We start from the raw sequence: 16,212 nt of genomic DNA, 5'->3' as shown, positions 1-16,212 counted from the left end.
CCCCCCCCCCCCCCTCACCCCCCCAAGCCTTTGGGCCTTTTTGCCAACCTCTGCCCTCATCACTCCGTCCCCTATGCTTCCCCCTTTTGCCCTTCGCCCCCTCCACCCCAACCCCCCCCCTCCCCCTCTCCCCTCCGCCTGCAGGGCGCCCGCCCGATGCTGCAACTCATCGCAACCTCGTCCGCCTCCGCCGAGCCCGCGACGCCCCTCAAGGAGGCAAAGGGCCGCGTCGGGCGGCGCGCCGTGACCCGCTCCTCGTCGCGGCGGGCCTTCTGACCCCACGCCGCCGCGAGCGAGCGAGGGCGTGGCCGGGTGTATGAATGCCGTGTATTGAAGCGAGGAATGTGAGAGCCAGGGCGCAGGGGCCGCCGCCCTGCGATAGCCGGCCCCTGCCGCAAACGGTCAACTGATGGCCGCACACAAGTGACTTGTGTGCAGAGCCGCTGAGGCGGGAGCACGCGCGCCCGTCCGGTATTGGCGTAGGTCGAACCGGGCGCCGCGGTCCCCTCCACGGGTGTGACTGTGAGACCTTTTGGGTTTTGCCTGTCATTGTCGCCTCTCGGTTGTGGAGGTGAGCTTGCTTGTTTTGGGCCTGTCCGAGGAGAGTTTTCGTCTGTGGGAGAACGCTTGAGACTGTTGTTCATGTTGCGCCGGTGTAGCTTTCTTAGTTGAGAGCTGGCCTTGGGCTAGAGCGCCCCGCCCCCCCCGGGCCCCCGGCGCCACCGGTGCTGCTATTACACCGCATAACGAGGGAGTTAATTCTCAGGAATCATTTGACAAATAACCCACATGCCACAGCTGGGCGGACGCTGCGCCGCTTCCCACACGAAAATGGACGCATTCTGCTTTTGGTTCCTGGATTCTCACTTAACTCTGTGACACAAGAGAGATCTGAGAGATGGGCGAAGTCTCACTTTCTCGTGTGGCAGCGAAGCTCGGGCCCTCTCTGTCACATGAGTGCTTGCTTTAGCTGTGTGTCTCTCGCGGCACACCTTTGTCCTTTCCGTGCTTCTGCTTTTGCGCGCTCGAGCGAGCGCGTGTGCTGCAGTGTGCACACATTCCCGCTGCAATAACCCCTGCAGCCCTAGCTGCAACCACCATAGTCCATATAGTCCATAGCTCATTTCGCTTTATCGCTTTGGTGTCCGACTCTCACGAGGCTCACGACCCACGACGTTACGAGGTCAGGAAAGTCGTGCGTTCGTTTGTGTTTTTTACACGTGTGTGTGTGTGTCGGCAGCATTACTCACAGACGATGTGGCGCGATATCCGCGTCGGGGCAGATATCGCCGCGCGCCAGCGGGGACACACACACGTCACAGGCCTGTCTGTGTCAGCCGAGCGTCAGCACCCTGTACCCCGACTCACATGTCACTTAACTGGTCACTTAAAGCGCGCGCTGCGGGACGACCTAGCACCTACTCTCTATCCTCTCTCTCATGTGGCTCAGACGATGTGTGGGTGGCCCTGCACTGTGTCAGTCGGAAATGAGGGCTCTCCGGCGCTTCTATTAAGGCCTACGGTTGCGAGCCCTGCCAGCCCCATTGCCGCCTGATTTGAATCTTGTGAACCTATATCTGTATCTCTTCTCTTTTCTCTCGACTCTCCCGACGCGCCTTCCGCGCTCAGCCATCAGCACGGAAACTCTGGGGTTGCTGGGAAGACATCAGCGCAGCGCCCTGCCGAGGAGATGCAAGCTTCATAGCGGAGGGCGCATCGCGTAATTCTGTTGTTTGGCCCCAACGTCGTGACATGAAGACAGCGGAGCCGGCCTGGTGCAGGGCGCAGCCAAAGACGGTCGTTGCCTGCAGGTGCCGATGTCAGGATATCGTGGCTCCCTGGCGCCTATGGGCTGGGAGGTCGGGAGATAGAGCTTACCTGCAGCAGCTCGCCAGCCAACCCACTTGCGGTGCTGCATCTGACAAGGGCGGCCAACGGCCTGGGAGCGAGGAGTCTGTCCACCCCGATTGCTCTTAGGCCTGACTCAACGAGCTCAACGCGCCTGCGCGCGATTGGCAGCGGGTGAGGGGTGACAAGCGCAGCCCGTCTGCGCACTAACACTTTGCACGTGGGCGGTGCTAAATCACGGAGGGGCGGGAGCGCACGTCAAAGGGTCAAAGGCCATCACGGCAATCTCAAAGAGGTCGTCAGCACTCATCTGGACGGGGAGCGCGGCGAGGGCGACGGCGAGGAGGGCGATCCCCGCCCGAGCGAGGGAGCGGCCGCTCCACAGTACCAGGAGCGCGATATAGCGAGTTACTTTTGCAAGCGCGAGCAAGATCAGCTCGACGCCGTACATGGTGCCGCGCTGCCTGAGCCGATCCACGTCACGATGATGCTGCGCCGCACTCTCCGCCAGCAAGCGGCGATCGTGCTGGTGCCGCGCCGCGCTCTCCGCTAGCAGCGCCTGAGTGGCGTCGGAAGCGCCTGAGTAGGAACCGGGTGTGCCGATGAGACTAAGGGCCGTGCCTGGTCGGCACGCCGCTGCTCCGAGAGTTGGTCGTTTCTGGTTTGAAGTCCCTGCGAGAACTGCGATAGCGAGGCAAGTTCCCTCAAAAGGGTGCGCCGGCCGGGCCCCGTCGGCTCTGCGTCAAGTTCATGTGGCTGCGGGCATGCCACACGATTGGAGGAGGTAGACATGGACATGTGGGCATTGCCAGTGGGACGGACGAGTTTCGTTCCTTACCCTGGAGTTGTAGGTATAGCGTCGAGTTGATATGGCTGCAGGCGGTGCACAGCCACGACGGCGAGGCGCCCGAGACGCTCACCGTCAGCACCCTCGGGTGGGGAGAGGCGACCATTGGAGGGGTTTGTGTAATGTGATGAGGGCGCCCTGGCAGTGATCGATGCTCCGAAGAGAGAGACCAGCTGGCTGGCGGTCTGCGTTTCTTTTTTACGCCCGGATCGACAGCGAGTTCAGCACGTGTACACCCCCGCAGCACCCCCGTCTGTTCCGCGTCAACTCTTTCGTGCATTCGCGACAGCAGAGTTCGCGACTGAGAGCTGCATGCAGACGGACAGCGCTGTGGTTGGTATCTCGTCTGCCACCCAGATCCCAGACCCGGCATACCCGAAGAAGAAAAGCCAGCCGCTGGCGGTGGAGAAGCGGATCGCAGTGCAGGTGTGTCGGTTTTGCGCAGGACCGGGCTCCCTTTTGTTTTCCCGGTTGCCTCGGAAAAGGCGCGAAAATTGGGACTTTCGCGCCTCGTTGCTCGTTGTGCCTGCCTGCTACCCGTTTTCCGATGAGCTTGCTGTGTGTCCTCAACGCCGCCACAACGCGCGCGCCATCCACAGGCGGCGCACGCAGGTCGCAGCCGCGCGGCGGGCGGGCGGATCGCGCGGCGCTCCCCGCCACACGCCCCCCACACGTGCATCACCTCAGCTTTACCAAGTCGCCGACCCAAGTCGCGCACTGTGGTCTGTGCGGTGTGAATGAAGGCGACCCCGACGCCCGACCCGGACCGCGACCGACTTCCCGGACTCCAGACAGAGTCGAGACACTGCGCGGAACCGACCGACCGACCCCCTTTCCGCCTAGGGTCGCCCATGAGTCGCTCGCAAAATCCCGCACAAACCACAATCTTTGGACGTAGTGCCGCTGCCGGCGAGCACGCACAAAATAATGGCAAAACCCTGCTGTTGCCACGCTTGCTCCAAGAACGAGATCCGAGCCAGAAACGTCTCCAGCCAGCCGTTGCGCCAGGCACGAAAGTCGAAGAGCCGCAGAGCGGTTTCTTCCATCATCGCCAAGGAGAAGAATTAAAACCTAGGTCTATGAAGAATTCCACACACAAATCCCTGTGTGTGGTGGCGGCGTGCCGTCCTCCCTTCCCTCGCTTTTCTTCTTCTTTTATGAAGATTATGGAATTTTGTCCGACTTCGACTATTGTTGAGATCACTGTCTTTTGAGCCGTCTATGCCCCTTCTGTGGTAGGGTTGATTCCACTCATTTTCTTGGTAGAAGGAGAAAAGAAATGGCGCGGCTGTCGGGCCCCCGCTGCATCGCCGCCCGTCACATGGCCAAACTCCTAGGCATTGACGCCGTTGACGCGGTGGTCGCGCGCTGTGTGCGCGACGTCGAGGCGATCGACGTGCACACGCACCTCCTCCCGCCGACACACGGCAACCTCCTCCTTTGGGGTATCGACGAGCTCCTCACCTACCACTATCTGGTCGCCGAGCTGTTCATGGTGATGCCATGCGTCTCTGAGGAGGACTCCGTCTCCGTCGGCGACACAGCTCCCTCGCCGGACGACTTTTACGGCTGGCCAAAGCCGCGGCAGGCGGAGCTCGTCTTTGAGGAGCTATTTGTGAAGCGGACGCCGCTCAGCGAGGCGTGCCGCGGCGTGGTGACGACGCTCAGCCGACTCGGGCGCGGGGAGCAGCTTCGCGCGGCGGTGCGGCTCCCCTCGCGGCCGCGACTGACCGCGCTGCGCGACTGGTTCGCCGCGCAAGACGCGTCGGACCACCTCGAGCGCGTCTTCCGGCTGTCCAAGCTCAAGTATGCAGGCGCGGGCGCGGCGGAGCGGAGGCGCGAGCCTGTGAACGGCGCATCTTCACACACCAGCGGTGCCAACAGTCATGACCAACATCCCGTTCGCGCCCGAGGAGGCGGAGCACTGGACGGCGTCGCCGCAGCCGCCGCTGACGCCGCGGCTCAAGACGGCGCTGCGGGTCGACCCGATGTGCGCAGTGCCACTCGACTCGCGGTGACTGCCCGCTGGTCCCTCCGGCTCAGCGCCCCTCCTCCCGCTTGCCAGGCTTGTCGGGGACTGGCGCGGCATCTGCTCCGTCCTTGCGGCGCGCCTAGCCGCCGCACCCACTCTCCATGGAGGGTTGCGTCGCCTACCTCAAGGAGTGGGTGCGGCGCATCCGCCCGATCTACCTCATGGCGTCGACGCCGGCGGGCTTCACGTACACGCCGACCGCAGCCGGCCCCGCGGCCGTGCGCAAGCAGCCGCCGGCGGGCGGCGGCTCGGCGGCGGAGGAGGGGAGGGGCGGGCAGGAGGGTTCTGGCGGCGCGTTCCCGAGCGCGGCAGAGCTGCTCGCGGCGGGCGCTGCTCGCAGAGATGGCTCGAGATAGACCCGCTATCGCCACGAGATTAGGCGGAGCTGCTCGAAGGGGCGCTGCTGCGCGTGGCGATGGAGGAGGGCCTCCCGCTGGCGCTCAAGGTGCGGCACACTCACCCCACCCATGCGTGTACCGGGCCGCGCGCTTGCGACGCCGCGGGGCTTCTGCTCGTCTCAGGACGTGGAGATGCGGGGGCATGCTCCCCGGCCCGAGACTAGCGCGCGGAGAATCTCACCTTGCGTTGGCCTTAGGTGGGCGCGGTGCGCGGCGCGAACCCGGCGCTGCAGGCTGGCGGCGACGGCGTCGAGGTGTCGCCGCCTCGGCCGGCTCTGCACAAGCCCACTCCATCTCGGGAGATCTCGGCTGATCTCGGCTGATCTCGGGCAGGTGTCGCGGCTCGACTGGCTGCGGACTCTCTGCGCGGGGTACCCGTCGGTCAAGTTCCTGGTGACGGTCCTCTCGGCGGTGAACCAGCACGAGCTGTGCGTGCTCGCGCGCAAGTTCGGGAACCTGCACGTCTATGGCTGTTGGTGGTTCTGCAACAACCCCTCCATCATCGAGACCACCACGCGGATGCGGCTCGAAATGCTCGGCACCGCCTTCACCTGCCAACACTCGGACGCGCGGGCGCGAGACAGCAGCTCGCGACCCTCCGGCACTGCGCCCGCTCCCTCACGCCGCCGGCTATTGCGCGCGCAGGTGCTCGATCAGCTCGTGTACAAGTGGGCGCACTCGCGCGAGGCGGTGACGCCGGTGCTCGCCGCGCAGTACCGCAAGCTGCTCGAGGCGGGCTGGCTGCTGAGCGAGGCCGACGTCGAGCGCGACGTCGGCCTGCTCTTTGGGGGCGCGTACGAGGAGTTCCTCGCAAAGTGAAATATTCCAGAGGCGGGGCGGGGATGTACAGAGAAAGAAGAAACAGTCAGTTGGCGTGGACGGGTCCGCGTTGCTTTTTTCTCAGACCACGTGCCTCTTGACATCCGTTCTTGAAAAAGTGGGTGGGTGGGTAAACGCTTCGTAGGCCCCGCCCCCGGATGGTGTGAGTGGGTGGGGGTGGGGGGGTGGGGGTGTGGTGACTGTGACGTGTGAGCTCTGTGCGTGCACTCCGACTGTGTGGTGGGTGGGTGGGTGGGTGGGTGAGGTTTGGTCGTTTCTCTCTCCCCTTCCTTCGCGCGCGTCTTCGAGGCACAGCTCTCGTCGTTGCCACAGCATGAGATGTCGTTCCTCGCACCGTGCCCACGCGACGGGCACCAGCTGACCGAGATCGCGCTCCCCGACGGCTGCTGCGTGCCTTACGGGCGGCTTACGGCGCGCTCAACAAGTCATCCGAGGGCGGACTGCTGTTACGCTCGACGAGTGCGACGCCGCTCTCTAGCAGCTCGAGGCTCTCCGCCGAGCTCGACGACGAGGCGGCCGTTATTAATTATCTCCTGTCCTCGGGAGGGCGACGGCGGCGGTGTAGAGTCGGCGCTCGGCGGCGCGCTCCCGATGGCAAATATTCGCCTCACAGTCAAACACGGCTGCTCACACGCCCAGCCGTGCTCTGGTGCGTCGCTTCTCCTCTGCCGCCGCCGAGATGTCGAGGCCGGGGCGCACTCATCGACTTGGGCTATTATCTGCCCTCGGGCTGGCGAGGTACTCCCACGCCTCTCGGGGTTTTAGTCTGGCCGAGTCAACCCGAGATGCTGGGGCGAGCCTCGGCGAGACTGCGTCAGCTGTTCCCACAGCAGGCTGGAAGTACCTCGCCAGCCCTCGGGAGGGCGGCGGCGGTGGAGTAGGGGCGGCGGCGAGCTCCCGGTTGCAAATACTCGCCTCGCGGTCCAAGATGGCGGCTCGCGCCCCCAACCGTGCACCAGCATGCCTCTCTAGTCCCGCCTGCCACCCAGATACCGAGGGCAGGGCGCACTCATCGACTTGGGCTATTATCTGCCCTCGGGAGGGCGGCGGCGGCGGTGTAGGGGCGGGGCCCTCACAGTCCAAGAGATGGCGGCTCACACGCCCAACCATGCTCTGGTGCGTCGATTGGGTCGCTGCCCGTGTCTCTGTCTTATCGGCGCGGGACGACGACAAGCTACCCCTAACCCTAACCGTGCGGAGCGTGTGGAGGTTAGGTCTCTGCTCGCGCGTCACCTCGAGTCCCTTCCCACTGCTTGATCCAACCCTTGGCCCTTTGATGTCCAGTGCAGCACATGTACTCTTGGTGTGTGTGCTGTGGGCCCTCCTTGTCTCTGCAATAGACCGTGTGAGGTAACACCTACCTACCTACCTACCTAACCCTAACCCTAACCCTAACCCTAACCCTAACCCTAACCCTAACCCTAACCCTAACCCTAACCCTAACCCTAACCCTAACCCTACTAACCCTGCCCTAACCCGAAGAACTCTCGGAGCATTCACCGAGAGCTCGCGTCAACGGACCGCTGGTTCCTCCATTCCGACCCGAAGCGGCCCGTTCTTAGGAGCTGCACAACGGCTTGAACTCTCTGACCCTAACCCTAACCCTAACCCTAACCCCTCGGCTGTGGGTCAGACTGTGTGCTGTATAAGGCGCGCGAGGCTGGGTGCTTTGCTACCTTGCTTGTGTCTCCCGTGGCCGGAGGATTGGTTGGGTGGTGGGTGGGTGGGGGTCGGTCGGTGTGGGTGGGTTTCCTCACCGTGAGGTGGGTGGGTGGGGTGGGTGGGTGGGTGGTTCCAAGCCTCAGCCGGGCCGCCGTGAGGTGGGTGGTTGGGTGGGGGGCTCAAGAAGCTCGTGCACGTGAACGGATGTCTAGAGGCACATGGTCTCAGAAAAATAAAAAAAACGCTAAGCTGGATCCGGCTTATCACGCTCTCCCCTCTCCGGCCGTCTTCTCAAGGACCTGTCGAAAGCCCGACGAAAGATGTTTATCCTTGCCACCGCTGCGCTCGCCGTTGTGGTCCGCCCGCAGCGTGCGCTCGTCGAGCGCGCGGGCCCACTCGCACCCGCGCCTCCACATCTCAACGCTGTTCATGGCTCCGAAGCACTCTTGAGCGACATCTCCAGCGGCGCCACGGTCGAAAGCGACGGTGACCTCCCTCTGTCAGTGTCGCGTCGGCTCGGGGGCACTGCAGTCAACGATGGCGTCGACTTCAAGCGCGACGGTGACCTCTCTCCGTCAGTGTCGCGTCGGCTCCCGGCATGGGGCACTGCAGTCAACGATGGCGTCGACTTCAAGCTGATCACGAAGGCCGACAAGGGACACGTTCACGCCCTCGTCGGCGCCACCTGGTTCGTCTCAGCCTACGGCCTCCTTTTCGACTCGCTCGCTTCGGAACTCGCAGACCCAGGCCATCCGGTCGCACTCGCGCACGGCATGCACTTGCCCGTCCTCGTGGCCATGGCCGCCGGTGTCGGCGTCTCCATCAGCGGTTTTCCGATGATGCCGCGGTCTCGGATGTTTAGCGCGTATGCCAAGCAGATGAGCGCGTCGATGCTCAGCACGGCCACGCTCTGCCTGATCGTCGCCGCGAGTGTGTTCGATCCAAGCGAGCTGCCGGCGGCGGATCTGACCCACGCACTCATCGTCGCGTCGATGTTGGCCCAGAGCGTTGACATTGTTGTCGACCAGAAGCCGTGGAACATCGTGCCGACCGTCACATCCCTCCGCCTGCAGCTCCCTCCCCCGCCGGTCGTCAAGCTCGCAATGGCCATCAGCCTCGGCTGGTGCGCGATGGCGTTCGGCGTGTACGTCCACTTTGCGGGCGCCGCCACGGGGGCTCTCTCCGACCTTTCGGACGTCGATCGCGCCTTTGCCGGCCAGATGGCGCTCGGCCTGGTGATGGGCCCTGCGTCTGAGGCCTTTGTGGGGACGCTCATCCAGAAGGAGCGCTTCCGCGGCCTAAAAGACGCCAGCCGGCCCTACAAGTTTGTGCACCCGCTGGAGGACGGCCTCTTCCGCCCCAACCACGTGATGGAGGCGCTCGAGTTGGCATTCAACGTGCCCGGTCCTCAGATCGCCTGCATAGCGGCGGCGATGGCCACAGGCCACGGCGACTCGGTGCGCCACGTCTTCCTCCTCCCGTTCGCGTGATGGCCACACCAAGAGAGAGAGCCTGTGCCGTACATGCCTGATGTTGGGCACGCCGGGCGGATCCTCGCTCTCTCTCCACCCCCCCCCCCTCTCTGGCTCTCTCTCTCCTCTTCTCTCCACGTTCTTTCTTTTCGGGTTTTAAGAACATTGTCTATTGATCACGTAAGACGCTTAAAATTAAGAAGACACTGACGACTGGCCACAATACGATGGGTGCGCAGCCAGCCATTCTCGCCTGCGAGAGCGGCTGCGTTCAACGGGAGCGTGAATGGGAACTTTGAGGGAGGCGCGGTCCTACTTCGCTACGACGCTGCGGCGGGCGTGGGGCGTGCACTTTGCGCGCGAGTTCGCGCGGCACCGCCTCCGACGCGTGGTGTTCGTGGGGGCCCCGCGCCGACAGCCGGGCAGGCCTCTCGCGACGGCCGATGGCGACTGGCCGGCGCTCTCGGCGGGCGAGTTTGCGGCGCACGCGCTGCGCGTAGGCGGTGCGTGGGCGGGCGGCCCGCCTGGCGGCTCCTAACTAACTAGCTGTAATCCTGTATGTATATTCGCGATCTGCCTGCTTGCGTATGAGCTCACTAGCTAGAGCTCACACTAGAGGCCGTCATCGCATTCGCCTTCCTGGTACCCAGCGCTGGCTTCTGACTGTCGTTGCTGGTCTCTCCCTTCTCGACTGTCTGTGCTTGTGCGTCTTGGGTGGGTCCGGGCTAGCTAGGGTCCGGGGTTGTGTTTTTGTGCGCGCGGGCCTTCTAGGCCCGCGGGTAGTCTCACCCCATCCCCAGGGCCTCCAGGGCTCGCACCTCAACCTCTCACAGACCAGCGCACAGCGCCATAGGACGTATTTTCTTCTCAATAACAAGGCTGTGAATGGGAATGGGAATTTTCCGGGAAGCGATCAGCATGGTCGAGGGCCACAGCGTCCATCGCATCGCTACACAGCACACGCGCAGGTTGTGCGGCCGCTCGTACAAGGCCTCGTCGCCCAATGGCCGCTTCGCCGAGGGCGCGAGGCTCATCAACGGCCGCAGCTTCTCGAGGATCGAGGCTGTCGGCAAGAACCTCTTCGCCTTCTTCGCCGCTGCTGGCCAGCCTGACGTCGTTATGCACGTCCACTTCGGCATGAGCGGCCGATGGTCGGTCGAGGACGCCGCCAAGGCTGCGCCTGCCAAGGACACGACGCGTCTGCAGCTCGAGGGCCACGGCATCGTCTCGAGCCTCTCGGCGATGACCGTGCAGCACGGCGGCGTCGAGATGTTCGAGAAGAAGCGGGCGGAACTGGGCGAGGACCCCATCCGAGCGGACGCCGATGCGGAGGCGCTCTGGGAACGCGTCTCCAGGTCGAAGAAGACCATTGGGCTGCTGCTGATGGACCAAGGCTTCTTCGCAGGAGTCGGCAACATCTACCGCGCCGAGATCCTCTTCGTCGCTTCGGTGCACCCGAACACGCCCGGGAAGGCGCTGAGCCGCGCAGAGTTCGACCGGGTGTGGGCGGCGTCCGTCAAGTTGATGCGGCGCGGCTACGAGGAGGGATCGATCCTCACCGTGGACAAGGCGGAGGCGCTGGCGCTCGGCAGGCCGGGCCTGCGCCGCTGGATCTACAACAGCGCAAAGTGCGGCCGGTGCAACGGGCGCGTCGCGTCGTGGGACGTGGCCGGGCGCACGTGCTACGCGTGCGCCGCGTGCCAGCCGCTCGACCCGAGTCGCGCCGAGGAGGCCGAGGCGGCTGCGCCCCCCAAGCTGTTTAACTCGCACTGCGCCGGCGAGGGCCCGCGGCGCGGCCTGCGAGGCCGGCTAGAGCCCTCCCTGAAGCCTCCTGGAGCCTTCCTGTGCAGGCGAGAGCCTCGAGGCGCGACTCGCCCAGCCTGCGAAGCTGCGGGTGGCCGAGCTGCGCGAGGCGCTCACGGCGGCAGGCCTCGACGCCGGCGGCAAGAAGGCAGAGCTGGTGAGCCGCCTCGAGGCGCACCGCCTCCAAGGGGCTGACGCAGCCGCCGCACCCGCGCCGCCGCACGCGGCCAAGCCGGCGGTCAAGCCAGCGACGACGCAGCGGCCAATCAAGTCGGCCCGCGCCGCGGCGGCCGAGAAGGCGGCGAGCCGCTGGGTGTGGAGCCGGTAGAGCCGTCCCAGAGGCATCTCGGAGCCTTGCTGTAGGCGGCGGCGGGCGAGTCGCGAGCGGTGGAGCACGTCGCCGAGTGGGAGGTGGGGCTCGACGGCGCTGGTGCCGGCCAAGTTGATCTGCCGCAAGAGCAAGCGGTGCCCACGCCAAAGCGGCCGCGCCGTCGCGGCCGTGCGGCCGCGCCTGACGCGTCCGCGTCCGCCGGCCCAGAGGTGGCGCGCGCGGCGGAGCGCCGCACGCGGGCGCGCCACAAGGCGTGAGCATTGGGAAACGATAGGCCTATGTGATTTCCAGCATCTGGACGCATTTCGGCTGGTTTCTTGCCTGTTTTCCACAAATTTTTCATCTTTTGCACACTCTTGCTCTGCATAAAAATTATACAGGGCCGGCTCTTACAGGCCTCGTCAGGTCCTCGCTCATCCACCCACCCTCCTCGACCTTCCCGACGATACCAGCGGGCCCGCCTCCACCCCTAGAAGACTGGTGTGCTGTGCTGCTGGGGGGGTGGCGGTGCCGGTGGGTGTTCCCTGCTTCCGGCTACACTGCATATACCTGAGCTAGGGCCTGGAGGCCTCGCTGGAGCCGAGGCATAGCGGCGTGATTTCGGACCTCCACCACCCCCGTCTTGTCCCGGGCTGAGTGGCATCAACACTAGCCGGCCCGCTGTTCCTAGGGTTGCGCGAGCTGTCCGAAGCTGTCACAGCTAGGGTTGCAAGACCTCAAAAGCCGGTCATCCACCACCCGAAAGTGGCCGCCCTCCCCTCCAGAGCGCCGCCACAGCCGTCGTGCAAAACGGCCCAACCACCGACACGACCGCCACCGTCCGTCCGGCGGCAAGCAAGGCATACGCTCTGTAGAGGCCGTAGAATGGTGACAGCTGCATCTAGCTCTTTGCGCGGGTCAAGTGTACCTGGTCTCCCCTTGATGGTCCTAGGCGGGCTTCTCCACAGGAGTCGATCTTGGAGAGGGGCAGTGCTCACTCTGCACTCTCTGGTCGGCCTGCTGTACCGACCGTCGTGGCTTCACATCTACCTCGTGCCAGCGGCTCTCCTCGGCACCAGAGCGCTCCATCAGAACGCCAGAGCCTGTCCTGGGGCGGGTCCCTACGCCCTTACAATCATACGCATAAAAACCCCGGACTTCAACAAGCGATTGTAGGGATCCCCTATTGTGATGTTAGAGGTGGGTTAAGAGGGAGATGCGCGCGAGCTGCGGGACCGCCGGGACGGCGGGCGGGTGATTGCGACTCGCCGCCAGGATCCCTACTGCGGTGGTGTGATGAGTGAACGCACCAGAGCAACAACCTGACGAGGCCTGTGGAGCTCTCATTGCTCTTCCACCTAGGCCATGATATTTCCGACGCTGCCGCCGAAAATGCTGCCTGCGCTCTCGCACCTGGCGAACTCTCTCCACACGATTGGCGACTGCTACGTGGCAGGCGACGTGGACGCTGCTCTCAATGTCGCCCGCGAGGAGCCGCTCATGCTCCCTCTCGGAGCGGTAATTGGCGGCCTGGCGCTAGCCTCGCGAGGCGGCTCGCTCCCCAAGCCGCCGCCGACGCTGCTCGCCGGCACAAATCTCGACGGCAAGCCGCTGAGGCTCGCCTACAGGGCTTCGCGCGATGGTTGGGGAGCGGAACGCTTTCACGACCGCGTCGACTTTTGCGGGAGTGCCCTCGTCGTGGCAGCGAGTGGCGGCGCGGTCGCGGGAGGCTACAACCCGTCTGGGTGGGCATCCACCGATGATTACTCCTCCTCAACCAGCGCATTCGTCTTTGCGATTGAGCGCAGCGGCGTTTGGCATCGAATGGGCACCACAGGCGGCGCGGCCATCTACGACAACGCACGATCTGGGCCCACCTTTGGGTCTGATGCACTAGTCGTCGGCGCGGGCATGGCTCCGGTGATGGGAGGATTCGCCGGCCCCGACACCGAGAGCATGCAGCAGCAAGGGAGCTTGCGATCCGCCTCCTCCTTCCTCGGATCCTCCTACAACCGCGGGCCGCCTCCCTACGAGGTGTCGCTCTTTGGCGGTCGGCGAACGCAGGTGCGCCTCCGCGAGGTGGAGGTCTGGGTGGCCGACACGCCGCGCAGCAAGGCGCCGTACCGCGAAAAAGGAGGGCGCGAGCCGCGCCGCACTTTGGCGGGCCGCGCGTCCTCGAGCGACTGGAAGCGCATCTTTTCCGAGGCGGGCAAGCAGAAGTGAGAGTGAATCCGTCTACAGCCTGACTAGAATCCTGTCCTCATGGATCGACATGGAGTGTACGGTATCGTGGGGCTGGGGGAGTGCGAAAGTGGAGGGGGGCTTGGTACGTAAGAACGACGGATGTGGCGCATCATCATCTCCTCGCATTCCTCTATGGTGCTAATGCGTATAAATGGACACGGCTCTGTGGGTGAAGGACACGAGCGGAGGAGAGCCCCACACCCCCAGGAGCAAGGGGACCACGCTCCACGGGACCTGGAGAGATCTCACAAAGCTCTCTGTCCCTCTGCCTCTCTCGCAGGACCTAGGTCGTCCGCGCTAGTGAATTCCCTTGTGTCGCTTGTGTGCCCGTTACGTCAGTATGTGCCCGCCCCGACAAACATCCGCTCAAACACACTACATGCACATGCACATGCACCCCCATGCACATGCCCCCCCCCCCCCCCCGCCCCCCCCTCTCTCACCGCGCCCTCTCGACCAAATCTCTCCCTTTCTTCATTCAGCCAACACTGACATTGAGGAGACCGGAACGTAACCCTCGAGAAGGACGTCGGAACTTCCGCACGGCGTCGTGCGTCCTCTTTTGTCAGAGCCAATGTGCACCGCACTCCACTCGCTCCCGTCCTCCGCGGGCCTGAGTTCGATGTTTGAAAGCCTTCCCTCGAAGGAAGCACTACTCCACGTCTACCACAACGGCGAGGCGCGGGCTGTGTGCTACCGTCGGCCGTCGCTGTCCCTTTTGTTGGGAGCAGGCGATGTTATAAATAAAAACTAGGAGAGCGAACAGTCGAGTAGGGAGGCCCGCGCCTGCCCCCGAGCCCCGTGCCCTAGCCCGTGCCGCCGGGTGCAACCTGTCCTATAGGAGAGAGGAATCCCTGGGACCCTGTGTCGTGGGTGACCTGCCCAGCCCCCCTCCGTGTCGCGATGCGCTCCCTGTTAGGCTTATGGGAAAGCCGATTTTCCCACTAAGCCACCTTTTGACCTTTTGCCGCTCCCGTTCCCAAGTGTGTCCTTGACGTCGTCCTTCCAAGATCCTGTTCGTTCGTGCTGGTAGGGAGCGACCGTCCTTGTCCCTCCCCTCGTTTGGCGTGTCCGATTGATTTAGGCATATTTGGTGGCTCGGATTTCCGTTTCCGTGGGCACACGTGCTCCACAGCCCCCACGTGGTGCGGCGAGGGAGCTGTGCAGGTAGCCTCGGTCGATGGACGATGGAGTGGTCCTCGCCCCTGCAGCCTCGCCCGCGTCGAAGCCACCTTTTGGCTGGGAGAGAGAGACATTTTTAGCAATACCAAACCATTTCTTTTGTTGGCTGGGTGCACCTGAGCCCTCATGTGGTCATAGAGAGCCCGCGCTTGGCTTTCATTCAGGTGGCATGACGAGGGGTGAGTGAGGTGGCGGAGCCAGCTAGGCAGCTACCTGGGCCCACCTTGCATCTAACATCTGTATGTGCTAGCATATCGTGCGGGGAGACCCGCGTGCCCGGTGCGACGTCCGGCTGGGGTAACTCAAAAGAAAACCCGCTTACATCATTAGCCTCGTCAAGACACAAAACGCAAGAGCACACACTTCGGCACCAACGCGATTAGCCGCGGCCTCGTCGCCCTGCAGCGTCTCGCCACAGCTCGCGGGCCGTCTCGCCCCACGATGCTGGCGGCCGTCAAGGCGTACGGGTCTGGAAAAGGCATCTTTGGCCTCGGCGGAGCGGACAAGGCCGAGCGTTTCAGGAGCGTTTTTGATCTCTGGGTGAGTGGGGGGCCGAGCCGCCTCGGGGTGGCGGGCGGGCGGGCGTTTTGAAAAACAGAAAACAGAAAACAGAGGGGGGCCAGGCCCCCCACTACGATTAGACACACGCACCTGGCTCCTGGGACAAGGGGCGAGAATCGCAGCATGCAGTTCAGCGGGAGAAGGGGGGGGGGGGCGAGGGGGCGGCGTCCCGACACGGCAGCTTGGAGCTGACCCCAGGAGAGAGAGAGAGAACAGTGATGGCGCCCCCATATGACCGTAGACAGAAATGACGAGCCGACAGCGATGCAGCGGCAGCGAAGGCGGCGAGAGGAGGGCCCGCTGCAGAGCTCCGCTGTTTGGGGTCACTCTCACACCCGCACGAGGTAGGCGGCGCGCAGCGCCGCTCTCGCAGGCTGTTTGTGACTGTTTCTGCATTTTGTTATTGTTTTCAGTCTAGGGGGCCCGACTCCCTCAGAGGCGGTGGGCGGGCGCCCACTCACCCAGAGATCAAAAACGCTCGGCCCAAGCACGGTGCGCCGCGCGCGAAACAGCCACTCTGAGCGCGCACAGAGAGTGGGATGTGCATGATTGAATGAGCTTGCCTGCGGCGAGGGCGGTCGAGTGCACGGAGCTAAGTGCCTCGCCGTCCTCGCAGGCGGCTCCCGTAGTGTACTTGTGTTAGTGCCAGTGCGCGCCAGTCCCGTGCCCAGTGCTGTGCGAGGGAGTTTTGTTCTAAAATTCTTTTTTCCCAATCCCAACGCTTCCCGCGCGTTGCTGCTTCGTGCCTGTCACGCCTCACGGATGGGGAACTCGGAGAACCAGCCGATTCGCAACTCCGACAAGCTGCGTGGACTGCTCGGCGTCGGTGCCTGCACGCCAGCAGAGGCTTGGCGGCTAAGCCAACGGTGGGAGTGCGCGGAAAGGGGCGCGCGGGCACACAGACAGAGGAATATCTGCTCTGCGATGGCCGTGTAAAGAACGACGCTGAGATATACGCTGCTTCTGCAGCCCTAGCCAACTCTTGCGTTGGTGGTCCAAGTCACCTCATCGAG

The 16,212-nt window shown here is 64.0% G+C and overlaps 5 protein-coding genes across 5 annotated transcripts; 4 read left to right on the top strand and 1 right to left on the bottom strand.

Moving 5' to 3' along the window:
• Positions 1-1,666: 1,666 nt before the first annotated feature.
• On the bottom strand, positions 1,667-2,640 carry EMIHUDRAFT_242283 (hypothetical protein; the record flags this gene model as incomplete). The annotated part of the gene is made up of 5 exons (XM_005772625.1): positions 1,667-1,679; positions 1,753-1,805; positions 1,879-2,002; positions 2,106-2,469; positions 2,622-2,640. 5 exons carry the CDS (start codon positions 2,638-2,640, stop codon positions 1,667-1,669), a joined length of 573 nt encoding a protein of 190 aa, XP_005772682.1.
• Positions 2,641-3,974: 1,334 nt separating this feature from the next.
• On the top strand, positions 3,975-5,944 carry EMIHUDRAFT_117700 (hypothetical protein; the record flags this gene model as incomplete). The annotated part of the gene is made up of 6 exons (XM_005772624.1): positions 3,975-4,569; positions 4,609-4,685; positions 4,856-4,945; positions 5,107-5,172; positions 5,323-5,379; positions 5,459-5,944. 6 exons carry the CDS (start codon positions 3,975-3,977, stop codon positions 5,942-5,944), a joined length of 1,371 nt encoding a protein of 456 aa, XP_005772681.1.
• Positions 5,945-7,933: 1,989 nt separating this feature from the next.
• On the top strand, positions 7,934-9,304 carry EMIHUDRAFT_444739 (hypothetical protein). The gene has a single exon (XM_005772623.1). It carries the CDS (start codon positions 7,948-7,950, stop codon positions 9,115-9,117), a length of 1,170 nt encoding a protein of 389 aa, XP_005772680.1. The 5' UTR covers positions 7,934-7,947; the 3' UTR covers positions 9,118-9,304.
• Positions 9,305-10,017: 713 nt separating this feature from the next.
• On the top strand, positions 10,018-11,823 carry Fpg3-2 (putative formamidopyrimidine-DNA glycosylase; the record flags this gene model as incomplete). Its single annotated transcript, XM_005772622.1, has 5 exons — positions 10,018-10,816; positions 10,950-11,059; positions 11,266-11,332; positions 11,525-11,638; positions 11,792-11,823. The coding sequence occupies 5 exons, from the start codon at positions 10,018-10,020 to the stop codon at positions 11,821-11,823; spliced, it is 1,122 nt and encodes a 373-aa protein (XP_005772679.1).
• A 754-nt stretch (positions 11,824-12,577) lies between these two features.
• Positions 12,578-13,435, top strand: EMIHUDRAFT_117697 (hypothetical protein; the record flags this gene model as incomplete). Its single annotated transcript, XM_005772621.1, has 1 exon — positions 12,578-13,435. The coding sequence occupies one exon, from the start codon at positions 12,578-12,580 to the stop codon at positions 13,433-13,435; it is 858 nt and encodes a 285-aa protein (XP_005772678.1).
• Between the last annotated feature and the right edge of the window lie 2,777 nt (positions 13,436-16,212).

This window comes from Emiliania huxleyi (assembly GCF_000372725.1).
Source record: "Emiliania huxleyi CCMP1516 unplaced genomic scaffold EMIHUscaffold_355, whole genome shotgun sequence".
Classification (NCBI taxonomy): Eukaryota; Haptophyta; order Isochrysidales; family Noelaerhabdaceae; genus Emiliania; species Emiliania huxleyi.
Note: the sequence above shows the minus strand (reverse complement) of the source record. Positions and strands in the feature narration are given on the sequence as shown.